General features: G+C 42.6%; 5 protein-coding genes across 5 annotated transcripts; 1 reads left to right on the forward strand and 4 right to left on the reverse strand.

Annotated features, from left to right (window-relative positions):
* Positions 1-813: 813 nt before the first annotated feature.
* MELLADRAFT_85383 (uncharacterized protein) lies at positions 814-2,271 on the reverse strand (the record flags this gene model as incomplete). The annotated part of the gene is made up of 5 exons (XM_007409102.1): positions 814-1,202; positions 1,267-1,582; positions 1,652-1,857; positions 2,076-2,155; positions 2,222-2,271. 5 exons carry the CDS (start codon positions 2,269-2,271, stop codon positions 814-816), a joined length of 1,041 nt encoding a protein of 346 aa, XP_007409164.1.
* Positions 2,272-3,370: 1,099 nt separating this feature from the next.
* MELLADRAFT_85384 (uncharacterized protein) lies at positions 3,371-3,916 on the reverse strand (the record flags this gene model as incomplete). Its single annotated transcript, XM_007409101.1, has 1 exon — positions 3,371-3,916. One exon carries the CDS (start codon positions 3,914-3,916, stop codon positions 3,371-3,373), a length of 546 nt encoding a protein of 181 aa, XP_007409163.1.
* An 8,473-nt stretch (positions 3,917-12,389) lies between these two features.
* MELLADRAFT_85385 (uncharacterized protein) lies at positions 12,390-13,528 on the reverse strand (the record flags this gene model as incomplete). The annotated part of the gene is made up of 4 exons (XM_007409100.1): positions 12,390-12,648; positions 12,713-12,822; positions 12,878-13,030; positions 13,100-13,528. The coding sequence occupies 4 exons, from the start codon at positions 13,526-13,528 to the stop codon at positions 12,390-12,392; spliced, it is 951 nt and encodes a 316-aa protein (XP_007409162.1).
* A 2,186-nt stretch (positions 13,529-15,714) lies between these two features.
* On the reverse strand, positions 15,715-17,045 carry MELLADRAFT_85386 (uncharacterized protein; the record flags this gene model as incomplete). Its single annotated transcript, XM_007409099.1, has 2 exons — positions 15,715-15,753; positions 15,816-17,045. The coding sequence occupies 2 exons, from the start codon at positions 17,043-17,045 to the stop codon at positions 15,715-15,717; spliced, it is 1,269 nt and encodes a 422-aa protein (XP_007409161.1).
* A 6,573-nt stretch (positions 17,046-23,618) lies between these two features.
* MELLADRAFT_47978 (gamma-tubulin complex) lies at positions 23,619-26,933 on the forward strand (the record flags this gene model as incomplete). The annotated part of the gene is made up of 7 exons (XM_007408838.1): positions 23,619-23,796; positions 23,896-24,041; positions 24,112-25,432; positions 25,653-26,074; positions 26,174-26,395; positions 26,482-26,509; positions 26,604-26,933. 7 exons carry the CDS (start codon positions 23,694-23,696, stop codon positions 26,648-26,650), a joined length of 2,289 nt encoding a protein of 762 aa, XP_007408900.1.
* Positions 26,934-27,612: the final 679 nt, after the last annotated feature.

Genomic DNA, 27,612 nt, shown 5'->3' on the forward strand with positions numbered 1-27,612 from the left:
CCACTCACATAATCCGGAAAGGTTGTGAAGGGGAAATTGTGTATTCAGCAACTTTTGGACACACTTACACGCATAGCTGTTTGGAAAAGTATGTTTCCTCCACAAATTTTCCAATTGGCACATCACGTAAAAAGTCAGTGTATTTTTGAAATCAGTAACCTTCATTTAGAGTAAGTGTATTTTTGTAATCAGGAACCTTCATTTACCCTTTGAAGGTTACTGTTTCACACAATCCGGGACAGGATGTCTTTGGGCAAAGGCCTAATCAACATATTTTGATGTATACCCTTTTCCAAATGTATGTTTCCAGCTCAAGTTTTCAAATTGTGCACCTGCCAAGCAAATGTTGGAGATTTGGAATACTCCACCTTCAGTTATACTATGACACACCTTGCACATGATACGGAAAAGGCTGCTTTCTGGATATGAGTAATCAACATAATTTGAGGCATGATCAGACTATAACTCTTACAAAATGCCAATCTCAGTATATATATATAATGAGATTTTCATATATACATACTGTGGGCAACCCATCAGACCTCTGGAAAAGGCTCATGTCGTCAAAATATCTAATCAACTAATTTCACACCCAGGTGAATCCCAATTCACAATAGGGTGACTTTGATTTGGTGTCCAACCTGTAACATAAACCGGTTAAGGTTATCTGCGACAGGCTCATGTTGTCAAATTTTCTAATCAAATAATTTCACACCCAGGTGAATCTCAATGCACAGTAGGGTGAATTTGAATATTGAAACATATATATTGTAGGTTGTAGGATCTTAAATTATGAATGAAAATCATGGATTTTCATTCGTCCACCTCAATATCACCGAAGCCATTCCACTCCTCCTCCTCCTCCCCCTCCAAAGTCTCCATCATATCATTTCCAAGATCGCCATGATTATCCTGTGTCATCGTAACTTTTGCATCAGCTTCTTCATTCATCTCAATACCTCCGCTGTCTGATTCCGCAACATCAGAGCTAGCTGATACCTTTTGCAATCTGAATAGGTTCTTCTGAACATCACTGAGCCACAGACTCCTACGGCTGTTCATTCCATTAAAACCTAGCTTCAAAACGGCTTTTGGAAGGGTAGAACCTGGCAATTGGATAATTTTGATGTTGTAAGTTTCAAGTAAGACGGATTCTGGGTCGGGACAACGAGGGAATCCTTGTTCCTTCCCGGTTACCTTACCTGAGGATGATAGATGACCCAAGTTAGAATAAATCAAGGAAAAAGATCATGACACCATGCTTACTGAAAAAGCCTCGTAGCAAACCGGCAAGCTCGCTCTTAACTTTATCACCCGGGTCGGTTTTTCGAGCGTTTTCGCTGGACAACATAACGTTTCCTCCGATAGTTTGAGCTACTACCTCCGAAACCGAAAGTCCTTGAGCTCTTGCTCCAAATACCGTTGAGAAATTGGCTTTCTTATTGACATAGATTGCCATTTCCTCGTGGGTGGTGTACTCTCGGCACCACCCTGGGGTGGCGTTAGAACTCTCACTTGAAGCATAAGTGCTACAAGCCAGGAGATAATACGAGAAATTCATATTGTTGGATTCGATTTCTAACTGTGAAAGACATAAAAGACCTAGTAAGTTACAGGAAGAATACAAAGATGGAGATGTCTTTATACTGACCTCAGTATAAAGACGCTCTATGCATTTGAGAGATTGACAATTGTAATCTGGCAAGCTGGGGCCTTGAGGTATGCCAGCGGAAGCCTTGGCGAATTCTTTTGCCACCTTTGCTTTATTTACAACCTCATCGTACAAAACTTGAGCTTCAGCTAGTTCGGTAGGATTCAGAGGAAACATGTCTTCTTCTTCATCTCCGTTGTCGGGATCTTTACGAGGTGGAGAGAGACCAGAAAGTCGGTAAAATACTACAGGATCAAAGAGTGTGTGTTGTTCGTCCGGGAGTGAAGTCCAGATCTTCCCGAGGTCACGGTTTCTTTTTGCAAGAATTCCTTTGACTCCTTTCGGTGGCACTACCAGAAGTCATTGAAATCATGAAGATTGGTTCAAAGATCATGATAGATATTGAGGTTGATAATGTACTTACTTGGATGGTTATCAATCTCCTTACTGTACTTTTTCCATAGTTGATATCCTCCAGATTTTCGCCGTCCTCCAAGCTCACCCCTGTATTTTAGAGAGATTTGAATTAGACATTTTGAATATGTGTGGAATGAAAGGGTTTGTACTCACAGTGCTTTTTCAAGGGTAAATTTACTGACATTTCCCATCAGTGCAAGCATCGCCTTTTGGTGTTTGTATAATTTACAAATAGCCCGAGCTTCCTTCAATATCTTCGGTGGAACCGCTGTACCCTTTCACTACACAAAATATAATATTTTCTGGGCAGAAAATTAAATTATTGATACACAAAAATATTGAGAGGCCAGGAGAAGGGCAAAAAATAAATAAAAATATGCATCTTGTTCCCTGCTGTGAGAGCTTCACTCTCCATATTTTTCCATATTTTTACAGTCCGTATTGATAAGTGTACTAACAATAAACCTTCATAATCATCCAATTACAACCTGTAACAAGCACTGAAATTTGGCTCATTAGTGTTTAGAGAAACTTTTGATTTCTGAAAACACCTATAACTTTGTCAAATCTGCCTCAAAACACTCGATTTTAAGTGCATTAGAAAGCTGAACTCTTCCTCTCAAACTTTCATAAGGTCAAGAACTATGTAGCTAGTATGACAATCATTCTATGGATCTGTATGTACAAATGTACAAAAAAGATTATATCTTTTTTAGCAGACCAGCATGCTGTGTGGTCCTATTATGAACTATCTAGGAGGACAATTCCAGCTTACCAATGCACCCAAAATCGAGCGTATTGGACCGGAATTGAAAAAGTTATGAGTATTTTCAGAAATCAAAAGTTTCTCTAAACACTAATGAGCCAAATCTCAGTGCTTGTTACAGGTTGTAATTGGATGATTGTGAAGGTTTATTGTTAGTACACTTATCAATACGGACTGTAAAAATATGGAAAAATATGGAGAGTGAAGCTCTCACCGCAGGGAACAAGATGCATATTTTTATTTATTTTTTGCCCTTCTCCTGGCCTCTCAATATTTTTGTGTATCAATAATTTAATTTTCTGCCCAGAAAATATTATCTTTCTTGTAGTGTTTCTTTTCTGTGATCGTTCTTGTACAGCTATACGATGAGGTGGCCATTTGTCCAGTTTGGTCTTATAATCATCAAGAGTCGGTAAGATGACTCGTTCTCGGTCATTTGAAGCTTGTGCTTGTTCGAATGTGTCCGCAGTGTGAGGACGTTGACTCTCAATGCAATTAGAAGTACGGCGATGCATTGGTTGGGGAATTTCAGGAAGTCAAAACAGGTTGGGATCATCGTCATCATCTTGCTCTTCATCGTCATCATCATCTTCTTCATCGTCTTCCTCTTCCTCGTCTTCTTCTTCATCGACTTCCTCTTCATCCTCATCATTTTCATTGGCTTGGTCTTCAACATGATCGGTAGCTTGTTTGTCCCGATCAGCAGTGTGACCAATCCTTTGTCTCTGGTTACGATTAGAAGTCCGCTGATTGCTCGGGTCTGGACTGTGCTGAATATGTTTTTCTAGTTGTCGCAACAGGTCCGCAACTTCATCATCTTCATCGACATCGGTAGGAGTATCGTCATCATCTGGAATGGATCGACAACTTCTTTTCCGTGTAGTTGGATTCTGGGCTGGACTTTGAGGATTAAAACTTGTTTGGGCATTACGTCCACGGTTCGAAGTTGAAATCGAGTGGGAATTTTCGAAGGAAACTGTGCGGTTGGAACGCAAGTTCCTACCAGTTGGGCGCCGTGCCTGAGCTAGGGCAGTAGGGGGTTGAGCACCACAAGAGCGAAGATACCGGGAGTAGGAGGGCATAGTTTAGTAAGTATTTTGAAGAGTTGATGATGGTATTCGATGAAAGCTGTGGAGGTCGATAGAAGTGAGGTGACGATGAAACAAAATGAGATATGGGTGTTTTTTTTTATGAAGCCGGGCCGGAGTAGACGTGGACACGAAAGAACTAATAGGTTTTTGTACTATATGTACAGCTTTGGATATGGGGTAATGATTCATAATCAAGGTGTGTATGTACAGTACATACATACAGTGATCCCAGGCTAGTCTAGAAGTCGCAAATGGGTGCCACGCCCAAATTGGGGTGGTTTATCCCATCAATATCTGAGCGATGGGACTGTAAGTTTGTATAACCCCATTTGGAAGACAGGGTCTGTCCACATGGCTGTCGTTTTGTCAAAGGAAACAAGGGAGAGTGATTTAAAAAATCAAATCAGCTCCCAGTCATTTTTTAAACAAACTTACCGTTCAAGATTGAACTCCTCAGAAGCACTATTACTTTAAATCATCCTGAATCATTATCTACTTAAATCAATTGTCGTATCTCTTCAATTTTTCTATCTCAATCGATTCAAATATGGGCAAGAAAGGAACGGCAGTTTTTTGCCCACTGGGAGTAGGCAAAAAAAAGAGACGGACCATTGAGGACGCTGAAGGCTCTACAAACATGGTTAACCAGATTGATGCGAGTGAAGCTCGGTATGTCAAGAACCGTCTCATTGAAATTGAAAAAGCACTTAAGGCCGTTCAGGATCCAACACCCGTGGATGGTCAAGCAAACCTGGACAACAACAACCACAACGACGAGCAAATTGACGTGCTCTATGGGGATGCTTATAACCTATTTGAAGACATTCAGGCGGCTCAGGATCCTGCAGTAGCACCTGATTTAAACGTCACATTTGAGAACTATATACAAGGAGCATTCTACAAAAGCCAAAAAATGACTGAAAATAAGAACTGGAAAAAGGCTCTGCCCGAAATGTTCATCACCTACATGGCACTTTCGCAAAAGACTTCACAATGGGGCGATACTCAGCAGTGGAACTACGATCACAACAAAGAATGTTGTTGCGGTGTCGGGGACCTAAGGACGCGCAAGGTTGATATGGTAGATATCTTGGGTGAGTACTCGTCTTGATAATATCACATTTACTTGTAGTGTTAATATTTTGTTTAATATATCATGATAACAGAGCGAAAACGACTCGAAATTGTATTCTGTAAATGTACCTTGGATCAAGTAAGACTGGTCAGGATGGGATATATTGGAGGATCTCCGGTACATCCGCAAGCAGCATACTCAATCAGGCTGCTTAGGATGCATCATTCCTTCTGGAAGTATTGCACCGTCAGAACTCAAGGTTTTGCGCTTGGATTGGATGAATTCCTGGACGCAGCAAATCCGCTAATCTTGGTTGCAAAAACCAATCAGGCAAGTCCACTAAATACCTTTTGGATGGTGAGTATGCTCAGCTTACCCGTGTTTGTTTTTAAGCCTCGACGTTGGCGCAAAACCCTGTCTTCGGCAATTGATGCCTATCGATATATCCTACGGAAGCAGAAGGAACTTACCATATGTGCATTGTATCTCACCGCATTGGATCAACTTGCTATGAATTGCCCAAGATGTTTTGGGCCGCTTCAAGCAAAACCAGAGGCAGGTGAGAGTGATTATCATGTCTGCACAGATGGAAACTTTCAACATCGTCGTCACCTTTCTGCAAGCCGGGAGTATGAGGAAATGGAAATGGAGAATCCTCCTCTCTTCCTTGACGATAAGAAGGTTGCAGAGTGGAGGACACGAACTGGTGGCAAAGATCCTCGTGGAGTTGGGGTATGTACACTATCATCATCATCTGCAATCAAGAAATGCACAGCTGATACATATGTGAATGGAATTCACATATGTGTGATTTTGATTCACATGTGGGTGAATAAAATTCACATATAGGTGAATTCTATTGACCCATACGTGAATGAGATTCACATGTAGGTGAATGTTATTCACTCATACGTGAATTTCAATTACTTTTATGTGGATTGCATTTACGTATGGGTGAATAAAATTCACATATAGGTGAATACAATTCACGTATGAGTGAATTCTATTCACCCATACGTGAATGAAATTCACCCATACGTAAATGCAATTCACATAAAAGTAATTGAAATTCACCTGTAGGTGAATGAAATTCACCTCAAAGTGATTGAAATTCACGTATGAGTGAATTTCATTCACCTACAGGTGAATTTCATTCACGTATGGGTGAATAGAATTCACCTATATGTGATCACGTATGGGTGAATAGAATTCACCTATATGTGAATGAAATTCACTCATACGTGAATTTCAATCACTTTTATGTGAATTGCATTCACACATATGTGCTATATATTCACACATATGTGAAAGACATTCACATGTGGATCACACTGGGGTGAATGAGTTTTTGGCTTTATCTGATCTGATATATATGTTTTCTTTTTTTCCTCAGGATCCGTGTTCAGCATCTCACACAGCAGCTTCAGACATACAAGGAAAATCTACATGGAAAGGGTGTGATGAAACAGGCCTTATTGGATTGGCTTGTAGGCATGATCACGTCCTGAAATTTGTGAATGTGGTTCAGAGTGGCGAGCGGTGAGGGATCCACTTCCACTGCATATGAGGGATGTTTTACAATTCTAATAATTCTTGCAATACTTAGTCAGTACTTTGTATTGGCATTGCTTGATCAGCTGTTGATAGATACAGCGGAGCCAGACAAACCTGGTAAAAGTTTTACGGTTTTCTATGATATTGGTTGTACATTTGAGAAGAGTGTTCAGAATGTAATTTTATTTCTGCGCTCTCAGAGGCTCATATAATATAATGGTTCTTACATTGCTTCTTGATTTGATTTGACAGCGTAAATATTTCGAGGCAGAATACAATCGTGGGGATCTCCGTTTTGCAACTAGTGCTTTCCATGCATATGCCCACGAGTGGTCTTGTCAGCTCAAATATAATCCAAGACTGAACGAGGGAAACGGATTGTCAGATGGCGAAGGTTGTGAGCGGATATGGGGGGAGAATTCTCCTCTGATAGCACCGAATAGATGTGCCACAAAGCAACATTGAGTTGATGCCATAGATTTGAAGTCTAGTCATGGAAATGACACACGATGCAAAAACGCAGGTGTGTTTTTTGTACATGATATGACAATACCATGCTGACAACTGGCTTTAGCTTTCTCAACTCAGGCAAAACTAAAGACGGCAGAATATAGGTTTCATAAGGCATCTCAGACCCTCCTCAGCCTAGAATCTCAAGATGCCAGTTTTACGTATGGCTATTTTTCTGATCAGTGGAAGCGGCAGAGAGAGGTACAGCTGGCTGCCATAGAAGAACGTGGAATACAAGAGAAGCTAGAGGAATATTTGGTGAAGCTTCTTGACCTGGAAGGGCAGGTGAAAGATGCTCAGTAAATTACGTCAATTTTTAGTTGGATAGATGTTTTGTTGATTTGTTTTTGTTTGTTTTTGGGCAGAAATGAGCTTTCACGTATGCGAAGGAAGCGCAGAAGAAATCGGACAGAAGCTGAGATGGACCAGTTTTTAACATTGCCATCATCAATTGTTGCACTTGAGAAGGCGGTTGCTGATATTACTTTGGAGTTGGGAACCCCTGAATTCAATCAACTTCGGGCAGCTACTGGTGAGTCCGGTGCTAGAGTTATTAACCCATTTGTCTGCAATTTGATTTTAAATGTGAATTTAATTTATAAAGGGGCAAAAGCGGAGGCACTGATACGTGTGCGGCTGGCCAAGATGAAGCTATATGAGGCTAAGGTGGGCATAGTAGAAGCGCAAAAAAAGTGGGATAAGGGTGGTCAAGGCAAGTGTTTTTAGTTTACCAGTGGGAAAAACGTGGAGCACAACACAACCTGATGATGAATGAATTTTGCTTTTGTTGTTTTTGATTTGGATGATTGTAGGAACTAAAGCGCAGCAAGGACTTAAGACTTTAATGACAAAGAAGCAATTGATGTTTCGACGGAAATGGACATCTTATGAATCTCAAGTGGCAGATTACAATTCCATCCGTCCAGTAACAAGGATGGCTTGTCCATCTCTTGATGAAGCCAAAAAGCTACCATTTGAGGATGTCTTCTGGAATGTGGGCGCACTTTCTCATCCTACAGAGAAGTGGGCTGTAGATCCGCCAACAATTGAAGGTATTCAGGCTTTTCTACAGCATAGAAGTTGCAGTGAAGAACTACGAAGAATTGGCCGGGAAACACAGCAGATGGTGTATGAAGCTTTGAAGACTGAGGAGAAGCTTGATGGCTTACTTGCGTTGTGTAGTAGTGGTCAGTAGGAGTTTGTTTGATTGATTTGTCTTTTGATTGTCCTGAGGTTTTTATTCTTTCTCTCAGATTATGATCCAGAAGAAGGTGGCAGGCGCCTCATTGAATTGGTTCAGCCTGGCCAGCGTATATCAAAAGATGTTTGGGAAGAGAATGTGGGAGTGTTGAGATCTTTGCATGATGATCTGCGTCAGAAGCATTGCAGAACCTGGATGATATGGGATGCAAATCTTGTGGGATTGCTTCGTAGAACCTATCAACACACAACATCAACAGCACAAGAAATTAACTCATTGATTAAGCGCTGGGAAGGATTGGTAAATAGGGGTAAAACAACCTGGGAGCGTATTGTGAAAGCTCAGAATATAGCATCAACAGCTCTGGATGAGCTGGAAATGTTTGAGCAAGTTATGTTTCATGGGGAGGATTACATAGGGCAGGTGGGTGACTTAGCAGATGAAGTGAATGAACTGTTCATTCATGATGAAGAGGATGATGCTGACATGGAGGAAGACTTTGATGAAAGTGGTTTAAATTAAAAATGAATTTGTTGGTTGTTTGTGGGTTTGGTAAAGGTAGAAATATTACAGATTAATTTTTATTACACCTAGTATTTGGTATGAGTGTTGAGTATTGAGTACCACGAGTGACAATTTGACTTCCACATATTTGATTCTATGTCACATCAGGGTGAATTCATTCACCCCAATGTGAAAGTGTATCACACAAGGGTATATAGAATCACCTCAGGGTGAATGGATTCGACATCATATTTCACCCTAAGGTGAATGAATTCACCTCATTTCACCCTGAGGTGAATCAATTCACCTCTTGTATAGAATCACCTCGGGGTGAATGAATTTGACATCATGATTCACCCTGAGGTGAATGATTTCACCTCATGTAACTTGATCACTCCACGAATTGGTAAAACACATGTAGTCATTGAGTTGAATGGATTCACCCAAGTGTGATTGTTAATCACCCTTCTGATATTGGTAACCACCATCATGGGATTCAAGGTCAGACTAGCTGTTGATCATACTGATAAGTGCCCCGGTGAAAGTATTTCCACATATGAAATTTGATATCACATCGGGGTGAATGGGTTCACCATATGAAATTTGATATCACATCGGGGTGAATGGGTTCACCATACAAAATTCGATATCACATCGGGGTGAATGGGTTCACCATATGAAATTCAATATCACATCGGGGTGAATGGGTTCACCCAAGTGTGAATAGTGATTACACTTTTCATATTGGTAAATCACATATATAATCACACTTGTGTGATCTATAATTGTGACTGTGGGATTTGTTAAAAATATTTCCTGCACATGTGAATTGAAATCACACTCGGGTGAATTGAAATCACACTTGAGTGATTTGCATCACGTTTGGGTCAATTGAATTTCCACTGCCGTGATTATACCAAATGTTTTTCATACAAAATGGTATACACATGGTAGTAGATCAACACGTGTGTCCAGCTTGTTCTTCATCTACGTTGGAGCTGACTCTTTGATCCGACGCGTCGGGGGCGTCGGCGCGTCGGTAGGGGGCATTCCGGACAATGTCGGATAGGAAATACACATTTTTCAACGGATAATATCCGAAGCGTCTAGTAGACACAGGTGAGGAACTGTCTTAGGGCCATGTCGTATGTATTATTCTGGGAGTACTTCATTTGTTGATACGAACCAACAATCTTTCTATCTGTAGATTCTGAATCGCTCTTCCATTTCGAACCATGCCCTGAAATCACCGAGAACCGTAGTCAAATCCAAAATTTTAGTGTTTGGTATGGGGGCATTGAGTATCAGAAACGTGGGCCGCCTCACATGTGTTTTGTGGCAACTACATCAAATCCTACCTACCACTTTTCCAATGTGAACTGTGACAAATGAATTATTACCTCCATGGTCACGTAGCAAAGCAGGATCTTGTCAAACTGAGGGTACGAGGGTTCTTCACTTTAGGCGTTGTTCTGCACCCCACGGACCTGACGATACCGTGATTTTGTTTTCAGAAAATTTCAGTAGTGCAGGGTTTGGCAACATCTTTGTATAGTTCTAGTTAAATCATTCAGATCTTTCAGTTTCTCGTACCACAGGTTAAGACTTAAATAAGATATATGAGAAGTGAAGTCAAAGCGAAGCTAAATTGTACAAGTCGGTTCGTAACAAAGAGTTGAATTCAAGAGCGCACCGTTTGATACAGGGATTTCAAGGACTTGGGTGCTTATTACCAAAAATTCAAATTCCCTTAGTCCGAAATCAACTTCATTGCCATACTTTTTCACTACCCATTCCTCATTCGATTTCCATACTTTGCTCGTTTTTTCCCCCTTGTACAAAGTGAGCACCTGTCAATATTGAAATGAGCATTGATCAGCTTGAATCAACATCTAAATCGTATCATGATCTGCTCTCTGGAACACTTTCAATAGATCTGTTATCTTGAATTGCTAAGTCCGAGGTTGCACCCAAGCAGGTGATTAAAATTGAATCAAGTTTTGAATTCCAGGTTCAAAGAGGTTCTCCTTTTCATGACCTGAAAAGTAGATTCAACAATGAGTATAATTCATTTTCTGAATACATGTTCTTATGAAAAAGGATGCAAACTTGCCTTGGTGTAAATTAAGAAATGGCACATATCGTCCGGGTAGAACCTAACAAATTCTGAGCGCCGTACTCCTTCGTCCCCTTGAGATCATTTTAGTTATATGGAATGATAAAATCTGCAAAGGTGCTCCAGTATCCCGGGCTCATTCATTCAATTCGGATGCATGCCGGCTATTTCATAAGAGAATGAAGAAGATCAGTTATAAGGTGTCTTTGAACATTTGCAAGCGGTTTTCATTACCATGAAAGGCCAACTTGCAAGAAGATACAGCCAATACGATCATACTGGTCTGTCCGGTGGTTGATGACCTACCGTGCCAAAAGTTGAAAAACTGGACCACACTTAGTAGGACAATCTGAGTACTTTGTAACAGTGTTAAAACGGAATCACATAAACAAAGATGCAATGTGCAATTAATTAATCGAGGTTTTTTTCAGTTTGAAAGCGGATAGATACCGGGTATTGGCACGTACGTTGCTCAGAGTATTGAAGTTCCAGTTTTAAAAAGGCGCCTGAAATGCCTACAAATCAATTTTTCAAAGTCAATGTTGAATTAGGAGGACAGGTTACCTGTTATGAATTCTGAACCCTTGGCCCTGACCACGCGGAATCAAGGCATGTTTTAAAAATATGCAGGGATAGATTTAGAACCGAGGGTCTTGAATTGCACGTTGCCAGTCCCTTCAAATTTCACACACGTGTTACTAATTACACGCCGAATCGAGTACAGATTAACTTGGTCGTACCGTGAGTAACCAAGTTACTACCCGTTGAACAGGGGTGAGCGCACTCACAAGAGCTTAGTACACAATGTACATGGTTAAATCTCAGGCAGCACCATGGTTTTTCCTTGACCGCGAGGTCATTTGGAAAAGTCCCAAGGTTGTTTTCAATAAGATGTGCTTCATTTGTACAATGTCATTCTTCATTTCGAGTTCTTGATATGGCACAGTTGAAAGACTGCTCTGCCTCAATGATGTTTAATCAATCCTTAAGTTACACATCAATGGTACAAGTCTTTGATGAAATTGCAATCATGATTGGTCTAAACATTATTATATCAAGGTAATGTCCAAACAACATTCTGATGTTTAATGGGCAACCTGCTCCAATCAATAGAGTACAGATTTTTTGGTCAGGACATTTGTGAGATTTGGCTTGAAATACTCTGACCGCCAAATTGATAGTGTTGGCAACTTTGGGTGAATCAAGATTTGTTCATATGTTGAGGAATATCACATGAACATGTCTGAGAAAGAAAGAAATTACAACATTATTGGATGACAAATAACTATTTGAAAGATATGGCCTAATAATTTTTTATAACCTGTTTTTTCAAGATAAGCAACCTAAATATTGCACAAGGCTTGACAGTGTTTTCGAAGCTGGGTTATGTAGAGAAAACCCCGCAGAACATGATGAGTAAAGGGCAAAATACAGGGTTTGTTGCGTAAGTAATAAAATAATCCCATGAACTTACCACGAAGTGATAACGAACTGATTTTTAAATTCAAGTCGTTAAGTCAAGAGTAGTGCTGCTGGATGTTTGTCTTGCTGGACGAGCCCGAGGCCGCTTTTTAGAAGCAGGGGGGGCTGCTCGCTTTTTCTTTGGTATGGCCTGGGATAGAGCCTCATCTGATTCACCGCTCGAAGCTGAAGCCGACATAGGGGCAGTAGGGTGGTCCGCGGGGGCAGATTGGAAATTTGCTCCAGGGGTTGGTGTGATAATTGGGGACTTGAAAGGCGCCGTGACCGGTTTTGGAGTGAATCTTAAGCAAGTTCAATGTCAGACACGGAACTTGAGTCATGCTAAAGGTCATTGGTTGGGCCTACGTTTTTGGCTTGGGACGGCCTGACCCACCAATCATATCCTCCGCTTTGACAACCTTTTTCTCAAATTCGCTAGGGTCACGGTGCCCCGAAGTAGTTGAAACTCGGTTTGCCTGGTTTTGAAACATTATCAGCAAGATCAACTCAGCCGAGAACAAAGTCACTTACAATGACTACGTAGCAACGTGTTTCTTCGTTAAAATCTTTGAGATACCCGTGAAACATGGTCTCGCGACCAAGCTTGAGCAATCTTGGAATACCCGCAAGGTATTTATGGGGTCGCACACGATATTCAACATAAAAAGTTGGCGCGGGTTTAATCTTTGGGAATACATAGATCATATTAATTTGGATGAAAGAAACAAAATAGCTATAGGCCCATGTACTTACTGTTGGGTGATAGTCCGTGTGTTTCACGGTGACCACAAGAGTTTTTGGGTCCTCAGTGTTGTCCTTGTCACGTAAGTTCTTGCAACATTCTTCAATGATCAGCTCAAGTTTTGTTACAATTCCGAGACCGCTGACGCCCACACCGTCAATAAAGTCGCCTTTGAAATCTTCAGCGGACCCAACGACAGTGTAGTCAGATCCTTCGAAGTAAAATTGATCCATGGTCGTTTGGATTGTGTTAGTGGGAAAGAATAGGCCTCGAAGAAAATAGATTTTGTTGTCCTCAAGTGCCAAAGCGCCCGAGCTGTAACCAATGGCCTTGATTTCGTATCTGGTTTCTTCAATGTGGTCGGCCCCTCCACAATTAATGAATACAACATAGCTGCGATATCCAGATTTTCTTCCTAGCTCCGAAGGAACCTGCTCCATTAAAACAGGGTACAAATCAGGTTTTATGCAAAATTGGAACCACGGCTGGGGAGAGGCCTCATACCTTGCCTTCAACCTCAAAATTTCCTGAGAAGTAAACCCCGTGCCCCGTTGGTTTGTTGAAATTGTCTTTGGGCATTGCTAAAATGCACGGCGTTAAGTCAAGAGTTCAAACAAATAACATAAATCAGTTCCAGTCAAAATTACAAAAACAATTTAAATATTCATGGAAGAATAATTATTCAGAGTATGCGCGTGGAAATTTAACAAGGTATACAAATTACTTAGGCAATTACTCCAATGTGCGTAGACAACGTTTGTGGCCAAGGAGATATGAATTTGAATTTGAAGAACGACGACTTTTTTATATGCCTCCTCAAAGGACCATATATATATGGTTATATTGTTCGCTGGTTAAATGGGGAAGTTTACCTGCCGTTGGAATATCTCTGTTCGTACCCCATTTGAATCCGTAGCGCTATCAAACTCTGCGAGTCCCAAGACATCCTAAAGTCTGAATCGTCCGCCTATTTGGATATAGGATACGAGTTCGGAACGAGTCATACGTGATGGATTGTGGTTCTTCCTCGGGTGAAAGCCTGGCATTGTTGAACAGTTCTCCAATATTGCCGTAAGGTGGGCAATTGGCATCGACAATTGGCCAATCAATTCAGATACGACATCGGTTTGCTGAAAAACATGAACGGTAGCAATAAACACAGCTTGTCACAATCCAAATTCACGAGTTCGGTTGAATACACGCCGATTAGCGGAATAAGACTCGGGGTGAATTTGGAAAATAGGCCAGGAGAAATGGGCCTACCTATGTGAAAAATGCTCCAATCGTTAAAGCATCATACTCTAAGGAAGATTTGAATATCGAAAACTGATGCGACAAATGAGACGTGGCGAGATGAGGATCTGAGTGAAGATACCGACATCGGTTGAAAGCAAGGTAATGTTACACATGTTTTGGAAATTGAAGTATAATTAATTAATTCAGATCAGAGCCACAGAATTTCGCCGCACAGAGAGAAGGGATCAGGGTTACACCCGAGCAATGTATGAATTACCCGGAATCCTGTGGTGGGTTGATTTCCAAAATTGCGATTGTGAACCTGCCATTTGCAACCGAGGACCAAATTTGATGGTGAGTTTATGGTCAATGTCCTTATCGTCTTGGAGCGAAAATGATAAGCATGCAATTTACCCATAATATGACTTGAAGAACGATTGAGAGGCGGGATATCACCGTCAATAACATAAGGTATGGTATGCGCAGTTCATGACGAAATTTCTTTCAAAACTATCACGAAAATATTGTCTACGTGTGTATCGAGATGACAGGCCGCAAAGCAAAGGTAAGACACATGCTCGGGCTCTGATACTTTGCCGTTAAACAAGTGCTGCCTTATGGGTAAAGCAGGACGGGTATTGAGCAAAGGAAAACGACTGAAAACTGGATGAGTTACAAAACTATGTTTTCTATGTCAAAGGCAAGATTGGGTCGCCCTGATTCAGGCAAATATGTATTCACGGGGCCTTGTTAAATTTCCGGTGACTTGATGCTTGGACGGCCCCAAATTCATACCCGAAATTGGCAAGATGTGTTGTAACCAAAGTCCCGATGACAACATTACGAATAATGGGTGTACCACGGAATGCGCGATTAAAGAGGTTGAATTAAGGAATTTAAAACAGAGCCAGAGTGTCTATTTCATCGACAAGTCACAAAAAACCAAAATGACCGAGTAGTGGTTCTAATTTCGGTTATGAAGAACATTGGACCAAACCTACATAAAAGTTTATGAATGTACTTATTTTAATATGACCAGGCCCATGCCTGGATCTTCACGTGAAGCACAATCCTTGCTTCCCAGTCAATTATAACATATTCTTTGGTTAAATGGGAGGCCGCGCAACGCACAAAACCAATTTGATTTGCTTGAAGATTGCAACAAAAAAGAGCAAAACTTTGAAATCATATTTTAAAGAAAACTTTTCTAATACACATGAATCAAAGACAGCCATACATATAAGGTTATAATCGTGTATTGAGACCTCTGTTGATATTTACTGCCAACTGAAATACATAAAAAAAGCCTCAATTGCGACATATGTGGCGGTATGGACAAAAGTGAGACAAATCTGCTTCCTGATCATAGAAAATGTATACAAAATCTGTATCACTTGGCAATATCACATCGAAGTTGGTCCGCCAGGCCCTGGGAAGATCAAAGGTTTCAATATGCAAGAAAAGTCAATTGAGGTAATAAATTAGATTTACCGTGGTTTGAGCACGGGTCAAGCGACCCATAAAATGACATTTTATTCCAATGGCTTCGAACAAGTTGACCAGGAATTCATCTGTCGGGCCATGACCTTCAGACCTTATGAACACAAAGTGTTTCAAGTTCTCAGGGAGGATGACGCTGGCGAAAAGGTCATGTTCAAACATTGCTCGCCAGTATTGACTTCCGTGCCAATAGGTAGTAATGAAAACTTCAACCGTCTTGAGGACAGGCCATTCTAACCATGACAAACCCCTCGAGGTTGGATTACAATATTCCCCACGTAGCACTCGAAGGTTAGGAAAGATAAGGTTACGTAAATCATGAGGAACTCGGTCGGGGACAGAGAGTATGAATAACACCTTGAGGCTGTTGGTGAGGCCCGAAGCGACACCAGTTGCCGTAGAGGCCTTCTCTTGGGTGAATAATTCCAAGCAATCAATTGACCTTTCTCCTTCTTGGCAGATTTCCATGGCTGCGCGGCGGTTCTGTCGGTGGTTGGCTATCCAGAAATGAGTAAGTAGAGGTAGGGAGCCCGGCTTTAAATGCATTTTTCGCAAGGAAGGGAGGCTGATTGATAGTGATTCGAGCGATGGAATACCTTCGAGTAAAGTTTTCAAAGATTCGGAGTCATGTTTAATTTGTGGCGAGGTGGGGCCTTGAATGCTAAGGACCTTGAGCCTGGTGATACCTTGAATTGCGTCTGACATCACGGGCGGGAATCCGACTGAATCCATGAACCTTAATTTCAGATTGACCAAAGTCGAGCCACACAAAGCCACGATTTCTACTGCGTCCTCAAGTAGGATGGAGAATGGATATGGAGTGGTTGAATAAGTGAGGTCAGGTTGGTCCAAAGATGGGGTGGAAAGCTTCGAATACCATATTCCATCAAGATAAAGATTTGTCACCCGAGGGCAGTGCATATCAACGGAGCACTTTGTCCACATACGAGCCAGGCTAATGCTCATGTTGTTCCGCGTTAGGCAAACAGTGTCGAAAACGATTGGAAGTATGGCACTGTTCCAAAACCGATTCAATAAGCGCAATCGCAAGAGCCAGAAAACGTAGTCGTGTCGAAAGTAAAAGATTTCGGTGCTACAAGTTGAATTGTATGGTACAACTGGAATTGTGGGAACGACATGATTAAGAATCAGACCCAGGATCTCGGGTGGCAGATGGTTTGGAGGCACCACAGGGTCGGGCAATGCCTGATCCGTTTGCATCTCTGAGCTGGGGAATGAAAGCAATGGGCCAAGTCAGCTCTTGAATTCCCACTATTGGTGTGTAGGAAATAAAGCACTCAAACTGACGCCTTATATGAAAACCGGAAAAACCAATGGATGGTAAACTGTTTGAGGTCAAGACCTTTCTTCGAGTTTGGGAGACGGACAGAGAGAAAGACGTAATAGGTAAGTGTAGTTATACCTTACTTGGTGGAGTCTTGTTAGTGAAAACAATACGTGAAAGTGACCCAGAAGTGGGTGTATTGAGTCCAAGGTGCCCGTGGAAACTTGAAGGATTGGCCCATGTGGTTACGAGTTAGGATTAGCCTAGCCGCGGGCGGGATCTGCCAGTGTGGGGGTCGATAAGACATCGGACATCGCGGTGACATAGATAAGCAGTTGGAAAGCTGGTGTTGCTGGCGAAGCAACAAGGTGGCGAGGGATGAAAGTCTTGGTAAGGTTCATGGCTGACGAAATGTGTCGGTTTACTGGCTTGAGTGCGATCAAAAGAGGGGCCAAAGGTCAAGAGAGGTTCAGATGCGGTCGCGGCTGAAAAGTTTGAGAATGAAGAAATGTAGAAGAGTGCGGAGAGTCAAGAAAGTGCAGAAAAGGGAGGTTGTGCAAGGTACTCAAAGTGAAGGGTACACGAGGTGAAGCAGTGTGCAGTGGTCAGGGCCCGATGGTACCTAAATACTTGGTGGTAGAGATTAAGGGCTGTTAAGTGCTTAGGGAATCATAACTCAGGGGTTTAATCCAGTTTCGCCGAGAAACTGGGTCGTGCTTTTAGTGTTATGATACTCCAGTCAAATCTCAACTTGATCTATGTATTCAATACTTGATTGTATATAACTTGAAATTGATCTCTTGGCTTGAGATTGTATGAATTTCTTGTTTGGATGATTCAATTTGTAATTGGTCTTTAGATATTTTATTCCATTGTTTACTAGCATCAACACATCATCCAACATCAAATATATAGACAATGAAAGGCAAAAATTGACTTCACATTGTGTGAGTGATACAACATGAGAGTTTGAGGAATTAGAAAATAGAGCTGTTGGTTGTTTGAACCAGCAGACAATGAGCTAATAAGTAAAAGGCAGATAAATATTGTTATGAAGAAGTAAAGTGAGGAATGATCAAGAAATTTGTTGGTTGTTTGAGATTTGAAGACAACTTAGCTCTTGACTTGAAGCATACAATTGTGGTCTGAGTCTTCAATTTGGAGTTAAATATATCTAAACTCCAAATTAAAGACAACGACTGTGGGATTTGGCGTGAGTTTGGTTCACCCCGGCTAACAATTGTCAACTTTAGCTTAACTAACTCCAATTTTAACGCAAACGGCTGCGGATGCTCTTATGTGGGATACCATGGGATACCCTGGTAAGTGAGAGGGCAACCAGAGTCGGGAAGTGACAGCCCAAACAGGCTGGACGGGGCCTCAATTGGGGTACAAATGGGGTGATTTGACATTTTGTCGTTTTGGTGCAACTGGCGCTCCTTGGCCACCGTAGATTTGGCAGTCTGCTACGGTGGCTGTGGACAGCCAAATCGGACAAAACATCAAATATGCAAAAATCTTGATGAAACACCCTTTGAAAGCCCTGTGGAGCATGTCCCGAGCTCAAGTATGCTGCGCTGGACAACACTCTGCCCACAATCACACCCTAGTCCTCAAGTACTATGCTCAGCATACGGCTTCTGACTCTGCAATTAACGTATACAAAGTTGGTCTGGAAATTTCCAGAAGGGTTTTTCCAGAACGTCAGAACCCTTCTGGCATTTGGGTAAACACAAATCAAAACTTGCAGCCGTCCTGATCAAGTGATCGAATGATACCCCCACCTCCAGCCAACCAAGCCACCCTCACAACAATCCAATCGTCGGAACTTTCACTTTGGCCTTTCAGAACCTTGGCTCTCAAGATTCAAAGCAGGTTTTTTATACTTATATTCATTTTGGAAAAATTTCATTGGTTCCACTTTGTACTTGCTCTTGTAGGTCTCCAAATGCCTCTCTCCAAATCCCTCTCCAAAGGAGACAAGATGTGTTATTCACTGCAAAATTTGAATTGATCAATACACAAGTCTCATTTTGCTTTTTAGAGACGATCATTTTTAGTCTCATTTTATTTGTAGTTACCTTTTCAAATTGATGTGATTGTTGTTTCCGGAACAATCTTGTTTGAATCATGTTACATACTTACAAGCTTTGGTCGTTTTGAAATCTACTCTGTGTCTACTGTCTTTGTGATTTGGCTAAAAGCCGACGGAATTCACAGGGGCCAAAATAGATACTCACATACATGTGAGCGTTATAGACTTTTTGGAATTCTCCAAAAAAGATTCATTTTCTTTCAGATTGATTCAATTCACAATCTTGTATGTGTTCAGGTGATCATCCTGTGGTTCTCATATTTTACTTGACATTTATTGAGAAGGCTCATTTCCATCTTGGATGAGCAATAACTGATTCCCGATGAGTACTCAGGATCAGCTCATGAGGCACTGAATACTCAGCAATTTGTTCAAAATGAAGATGAGCACATGAACTATACCTTCCTGAGGCTTCATTTTTCAGTGAAGAAGCCTGCCCAGGGGCGTCCCATTTGAGCTGCTCAGCAAATACTCAGTAGCATCCCCTGACTGGATCACTGATGGGCCGGACTTTTCTCAGACTTCCTTGCTAAGGAATGAAGCCTGATAAAAGCGTCATCCTATCTGCTCATTGCTCAGCTAATCCTCAGTGATATCCCCGGATAAAGTTTTTCACACTGAGGGGCTGAGATCAACTGAGCAGCCCCTCAGCCAATACTCAGTGACATCCTTTGGATCCTTCTGATCCGGCCAGGAATGTCCCTGAGGAATAGCTGAGCAGGCCCTCATCCAATGAGCAGTGAAATCCTCCGGATCCTCTTGATCTCAGGGATGCCCCTGAGGAATAACTGAGCAGCCCCTCATCCAATGGCAGTGAAATCCTCCGGATCCTCCTGATCTCAGGGATGCCCCTGAGGAATAACTGAGCAGCCCCTCATCCAATGAGCAGTGAAATCCTCCGGATCCTCCTGATCTCAGGGATGCCCCTGAGGAATAACTGAGCAGCCCCTCATCCAATGAGCAGTGAAATCCTCCGGATCCTCCTGATCTCAGGGATGCCCCTGAGGAATAACTGAGCAGCCCCTCATCCAATGAGCAGTGAAATCCTCCGGATCCTCCTGATCTCAGGGATGCCCCTGAGGAATAACTGAGCAGCCCCTCATCCAATGAGCAGTGAAATCCTCCGGATCCTCCTGATCTCAGGGATGCCCCTGAGGAATAACTGAGCAGCCCCTCATCCAATGAGCAGTGAAATCCTCCGGATCCTCCTGATCTCAGGGATGCCCCTGAGGAATAACTGAGCAGCTCAGTTGAACAAGCAGACAGGCCTCAGGCTTCATTCCGGAGCCATGAAGCTTGAGGCAAGCTTGGCGCTCTGTGATCCATCTGGGGGATACTTCAGAGACTTAGCTAAGGAAATACTCAGTTCAGCTCAGCCCCTAAGCTATACATTGGTGGCATCCCTTGGAACTTACTGAACCAGGGAATGCCGCTCAGGATCAGCTGAGCAGATGGATCAGCCCTTCTTCAGACTTCTTTGCTCAGGAATAAATGCTGAGGAAGGCTTAGTTTGTCTGCTCAGTTCCTGATGATCACGTAATCAGCTGACAAACAGAAAGAAAAGGGAAACAAATGGGAAACGAATGGGAACAAAACAGGAAAATTTCAACGCTCACATAGTTGTGAGCATCAATTTTTGCCCCTGTGATTTGTCTCCACATGAGTCTCATAAACAAAAATTGACTACATTTAGTAGAGAAAACCTCACTTTAAGAAGTTCTCCTTTTATCTCAATAGACATCTTGCTTCTTTGGAACTTACCCTGATTATCAGAGTAAACTCATGTTTTTGGAAGCACCAAATTTCACAAATTGTGGAGCTTCCAAAGAAGTTAAAGTTTAATCAAACTGTTAACAAAGTGTGATTCAATTGTCTAATCAACTCAAACATCTTGTGCCAATATAAATCAATTCAACTCGTTCAAAAATGTTGTATGTCAAATGGTTGACTCAAGGATTGAAGGTGAATGTAGTTATGAGATGAAGTAGCTGATGGTGATGTGATCAGGTGCTGATGTGAGAGATGTGATGCGAGTGGGGATGAGGGTCAAGCTGGTTGAGTTGGGTTGTGTACCTTGGCTTCTGGAATTCTGGAAGTGTGGTGCATTCAAATTTGCCAAATGCCAGAAAGACAGAACACACCAAAGAAAAACTTCTGGTGTTCTGGAAAAAACCTTTGGGAAATTTCCAGAACAACTTTGTATACCCTAAATCTAGATTCTATATGTATCACATTATTTTTTCAGATCTTGATCAACCCATAGCCAAGATGAGTGCCAATGTTGGATCATTGTAGATATTATTGTATCACCATCTCAATAAACAAAGATTGATCTTTAAGCAATTAATCCCAAGTTGTGACAAATTGATTGTTTGACAACAAAAATCATCGTCTTCAATCACACTGTTAATGTTGTATCTACTGGACAAATGATAAATAATGATGTCTTTGGAAGACTATATCACATATTCTGGAACATCACAGCTCTTCAAATCCAACGTGTGTAGGTCATGAGTGAAACAACTCTGATTCCTATGAAAGGGCCACTAAAGCACCTGATTTACCGTGATCTGGGGAGGCAAAGTTTGGCAGGGACTGATAGAGCAAAAATGATTCAAAAATGGATGTGAGAAGAAAGATGAACAAACAAACAATGTCGAGCAAAAATGACCGAGGCCCAAGTGTGATCCTCGTGATCGGGGCAACGGACATGAGCTTGGGATATGCTCAACGGGGTTTCAAGGGGTGTTTCATTGGGCTTTTTTACGGTGGCCGTGGACGGCCAAATCGGACAAAACATAAAATATGCAAAAATCTTGATGAAACACCCTTTGAAGGCCCCGTGGAACCTGTCCCAAGCTCAAGTCCGCTGCGCCGGACAGCACTCTGCCCGCTCTCGCACCCTACTTAGTCCCTGTTGCCCAAGTACTATGCTCAGCACACGGCTTCTGACTCTACAATCTATATGCATTGCATTGTTTTTTCAGATCCTGATCAACCCATAGCCAAGATGAGTGCCAATGTTAGATCATTGTAGATACCATTGTATCACCATCTTGATTCACAAAGATCAATCTTCAAGCAATTACTGTAGAAATCCCGAGTTGTGACGAATCAATTGTTTGACAACAAAAAATTATCGTCTTGAATTACACTGTTGTATCTACTGGACAACTGATAAATAATGATGTCTTTGGAAGACTGTATCACATATTCTGGAACATCACAGCTCTTCAAATCCAATGTGTGTAGGTCAGGAGTGAAACAACTCCAATTCTTATGAAAGGGCCGCTAAAGCAACTGATTTACCGTGATCTGGGGAGGCAAAATTTGGCACGGACTGATAGAGCAAAAATGATTCAAAAATGGATGTGAGAAGAAAGATGAACAAACAAACAATGTTGAGTAAAAATGACCAAGGCCCAAGTGTGATCCTCATGATCGGGGCATCGGACTTGAGCTTGGGATTAGCTCAACGGGGCTTTCAAGGGGTGTTTCTTCGAGAATTTTGCATGTTTGACGTTTTGTCCGATTTGGCTGTCCACGGCCACCGTAATGAATCATGATCGGACTTTTGAGTTTCAGTCTGGGCCAGTCGTGACACCCGGGTCCGGGACTGGTCTCAGACAGCGGAGCTCACCTGACTCTATCCGGGCCCCGTCTCCCAAGCTCGCCCGTTTCCCTCTGGCAGTGACTTTATTGAATACAAGGAAATCAGGATCTCAGACCATGGCCGCTCAACGACAACGCGCTCATCAAGCTCGTCCTCCACCTGTGCCGTCGACCCCAGTCTTGCCTCCACTTTCTTCCTCATCCACAGCGCTTCGTACTCCGGCTTTTGCTCACCAAACGCCCTCCTCTTTACCCCAGCATTCAGCCACTCGTTTCGGTGGTCTATCCGCTAAACAAGTCGACAAAGTCAGTATATATCATGTCCAGGACGTAGTGTACACTGATTGTGAATTTACTCAGTAGATCTCCTCAGCCATCGCTAGCGTCAGAAATCCTTCCCGTCGAGAACCTCCTCACGTTTCCAAGGAGCTTCAACCCCTACGTCATCCTGCAGCGCAGCATACCGTTCTTACCAGACTAAAGGGTATAGTTCTTCAACACCATTCGATCACGTGTGATCCTCTGTCATTTACTTTTGTGTTTGGTTTACGAAGGAACCACTACCTCGCCCAAGCCACCAAGCGGATGTTTTTCAGGGGCCCCACTCAATTCTCGCCTACCTTTTTTTTCGCCTAGAAAGTACAGTTCTAAGCTCGCGTCTGCTCAACATCATCCGCCTCGAAGCCCATTCGATCTGGCATCCGATGAAGAGCCTGACGTGGAGAAAACCCACGAATTCTTAGACAATCTACGCTCTGCGGGTAACCAGAAGCATCAGCATGCTAAAGATTTGGAACGCCGCCAACGAGAAACTCTCAAGGAAATTGACACTGAGTGGCAAGAAGCCTTAATCATTGAAGATTTGCTCTTTGTTCTCATGGGCATCGAGGGCAATTTCATCGAGTTTGATCCAAATTACTCACCTGACGACCCCTTCGAGCGCCTACAAGGCGCGCATTTCGTGGTCGACAATGATCTGGGTGCGTTCCCTCTCTGCACTGCGTCCTGAAAGCCCACACCTCGTGCCCTCGCTCTACTCTAAACTGACCCTACTGCCGTGTCCTCTTTCCATGCTGTAGACCCTTCACTTCGAGAACTGGTGGAGCGCATCCTACCCCTCGCCTCGTATTATACGTCAATCGATGCCTTTGTCGAGGCTCACAGTCATCTAGATTACGGCTTAGTCAATCATGCACTCTGTGCTGCTATCAGAGATGTGTTGAAAGTTAGTAACTTCTTCAGTATCTATGCGACGGATCTTGTCCTGAAATACCTCTTCTCCCTCACCCCTCAAGAGATATGTAACCCTGATAGTACAGCTAGAACATCAATACAACACTTCCCCGGAATTTACTCTTCAGCGATTCTGGTTCTATGTTCACGACGTGTTACATCTACTCAAGCTGCTCCATTCGCTGACGATAGAACTGGTTTCTATCTATTCACCGAATATTCCGTCCTCCGATGAGGATTCAGGAGATGACCCTGACTTGGACGATGACTCAGAGCAGGACGAAGCTTTGAAGGCGGTTTTGAAAGAGTTCAACTCTGGTGGCCGTCGTAAGGCCGCGAAAGCCGGAGTGACTCCTGAGAACAACATAGAAGGAATGGTTGTCAAAGGTGGAGAGGTCTTAGCGGTTCTAGAAGATCGAGTAATGAATACCTTGGGAGACCCGGTTGCATCCGAGTTGTATTCTGATCTCTTGCTGAAAGCGTCTCAGCCGTATTGTAAGATGCTAATTCAATGGGTTACACAGGGTATTCTAGCTGATCCCTATGAGGAATTTATCATCAAAGAGAGCAAAAGTATCACTCGAGGAACCTTAGACATGGATTTCACCGACGAGTATTGGGAACGCAAGTATGTGCTCCGGAATCGATCGCCAGCCACTTCCGCATCTGTTACGTTGTCAACACCACATGCAAGCCAGTCAGCTCGACATCGTCGATCGGACAGTGGGCACGCGGTATGGCGGCGAGAAGGTGGCGTAGCCGGTGGCGCGGTACTGCCTAGGTTTCTGGAAGTGTGGGAAGTGAAAATTTTACTAGCAGGCAAATATGTCAACGTTATGCGTGAATGCGGGGTCGAAACAAACGGCCTCAATTCCAGCGAAGGGTCTGATGATCACGTGCAATTTCAACTCTCTACCAAGATAGACTCACATACTTTGATCAAAATGAACAATGAAGCTTTTTTTGAATTGATAGATCGCGCATATATCTCGGCCAACAGATCTTTATTAAATCTGTTGATGAAATCTGAAGATCTTCTCGGACGACTGCAATCACTCAAACATCACTTCTTCCTCTCTCAGGGAGATAGCTTCACGACCTTTCTAGACACAGCAAATTATGAGCTGGCAAAAAAATTGAAGCATGTCAACGTTTCTCGACTTCAAAACCAATTTGACCTGGCAATTCGAAATCCGAGTAGCTCAAGTAGTAGCGATCCGTACAAAGAAGATGTCAAAGTGACTATGGCTACTACAAGCTTAACCGATTGGCTGCTACGGATCGTGGGTGTAACAGGTGCCATTGACGGAGGGCAATCGACAAGTGCCACCCGACAACACGGCTTTCTAGCCAGTGAAAGCCAACACGGTAACCATGCTGAGAGTGCCATGGGAGTGGCGATGACGGCTTCAGAGTCTGGCGAGGTGATCGATGCCGTGGGTGTTGGTCTGGCCAAACTGGCGGCCTCTGGCCACAGCGCGAGTGATGCAGCTACCACGATCAGCTCCGAAACAAGGAGAGATGCCTTGACTGGTAAGGTTTTGATTCACGCCTTCAACTATAAACCCATCAATCGGGTTGCTCATCATCACATTGTTTACAGGAATTGATGCGCTACAGCTAGATTATACCGTCCGGTTTCCACTTTCCCTTGTAATATCTCGAAAGACCATTCTTCGCTATCAGTTGATTTTTCGCTACTTACTCCATTTGAAACACCTTGAGCAATCCTTAACTCTATCATGGACCGATCACATCAAATCATCAGCTTGGAGATCATCAACAAAATCCTATCCCCGACTTGAATGTTGGAAACGTCGGATCTTCAATCTGAGGGCTAAGATGCTCAGCTTTGTACAATCGTTGTACAATTTCATCTGTTTCGAAGTTTTAGAAAAAAATTACCGGAAGCTACAATTGAAGCTAAGAAAAGTTGATACCGTAGATGGTCTCCTCCGTGAACACGTCGACTTTTTAGATACGTGCTTGAAGGAGTGCATGTTGACTAATTCCAAGTTGTTAAAGGTAAGCCCCGAACGATCCGCCTTTTCAGTTTCCAGGATTTATGGCAGGGGTCCATTTTCAGCCAACTCCTAGTTGATCGCCGCTTTTACTCTGTGCCAGATTCATCAAAAGCTTACAACAGCATGTTCCATGTTTGCAAGTTATACGGCTCATTTCACCAAATCGGCTTCCACTTTCAATCTTGCCTTTGAAAATTCAGAAGGAGATTGGGAGGCAATACCGAATGATATACAAAACAAAATATCCATGGCTGAATTGGCTTTGAACAAATTCGAACAAAACTTCAATCATCACTCCAAAGTGCACGTCGACATGGTCACTGTTGAGTATATGCTTCTCTGGGGGACCGACAAAGCAGATGATCTTGATACTAATGACCACTGATGACTATTCTCGTCTTGAATTAGTATTTTGCTTCATCTGAAAACCTTGCGCGTGAGTCTACATCCCTGCGTATGCCTGCTCTGAGATGAGTTATGCCAAACTGAGATCTATTATACTGCTCTACATACAATCCATGGATGTTTAGTGCTTGCTTTGGCTGTCAGGTTGACAAATGTCCGATCGACTCATTGATCAGTGTCTGGAGATGGACAAAACTCTTATACTCATCTTGATCAGATGGCTCCATCAACATTGTCTGCTGGATAAAAGTGATTGAACCCTAACCGTCAGTATTCCCTATCTCTGTTTGTCTTGTTGCTGTAACATCAGAGAGCCAACTGGTTTGTATGCCAAGCAAGAACATTAAGATAGGTCAGCTGAAAACTTCCAACCTGTTCGACTGCCTGCCCTTGAGTTATAATCCAGGACCAGAGACTGACAGTATAGAAGGGAAATATATAAAAATGATACTTGCAACCTTGAGCCTCCAGCCCCCTTGAGTCCTTGATTGTCCAGATTTTGTTGATCTCTCAAAGTCTGAGATATGCAAAGGGTCACAAGATTTGACTACAAATTTGGAATGTCCACAAGGAAACGGTGAATTCCTTCTGACATGACCAAGAATTACTTTTACCAGCACTCCATGCCCAAGGAGCCAACATACACCAAGACCTAAAACTCAGTTCTTATCAATGATGTGGATCTGGGCCAAGTATGGGTTGGGGAAGCTGGTGACTTCGTGAGTCCAATCCGAGTTCACAATTCAAAGTAAGCCAGGCAACTGTAAACTGGCTCTTGTGCACACCTAAGCATGCTAGCCCATACTTCAACAGTAGCAGTTGGGTGCAGTTGGGTAAAATCTACAAATTTGGATGCTGAAGAGAAATGGATAGGATTTCCTCCAGGGGGCAATTACAATTCAACTGCTTTTACTGAATCCAGAACTTGCCTTGATGGATGACATCATGCAAAGTGGAAAATCAAAAATGGAAGAGACAACAGCAGATACACATCACTGCATGACACTGCATGACTTGAGCATGTACATGTCCCCACGCCTAGGAATCATGATGATTGGGTTTGGGACAAACCCTGGTTCCACCACTGCAAAACTTGAATGATTATGTAAATCACTTGGAGCAACATGCAAACCC

Source organism: Melampsora larici-populina, assembly GCF_000204055.1.
Source record: "Melampsora larici-populina 98AG31 unplaced genomic scaffold MELLAscaffold_14, whole genome shotgun sequence".
Classification (NCBI taxonomy): Eukaryota; Fungi; Basidiomycota; class Pucciniomycetes; order Pucciniales; family Melampsoraceae; genus Melampsora; species Melampsora laricis-populina.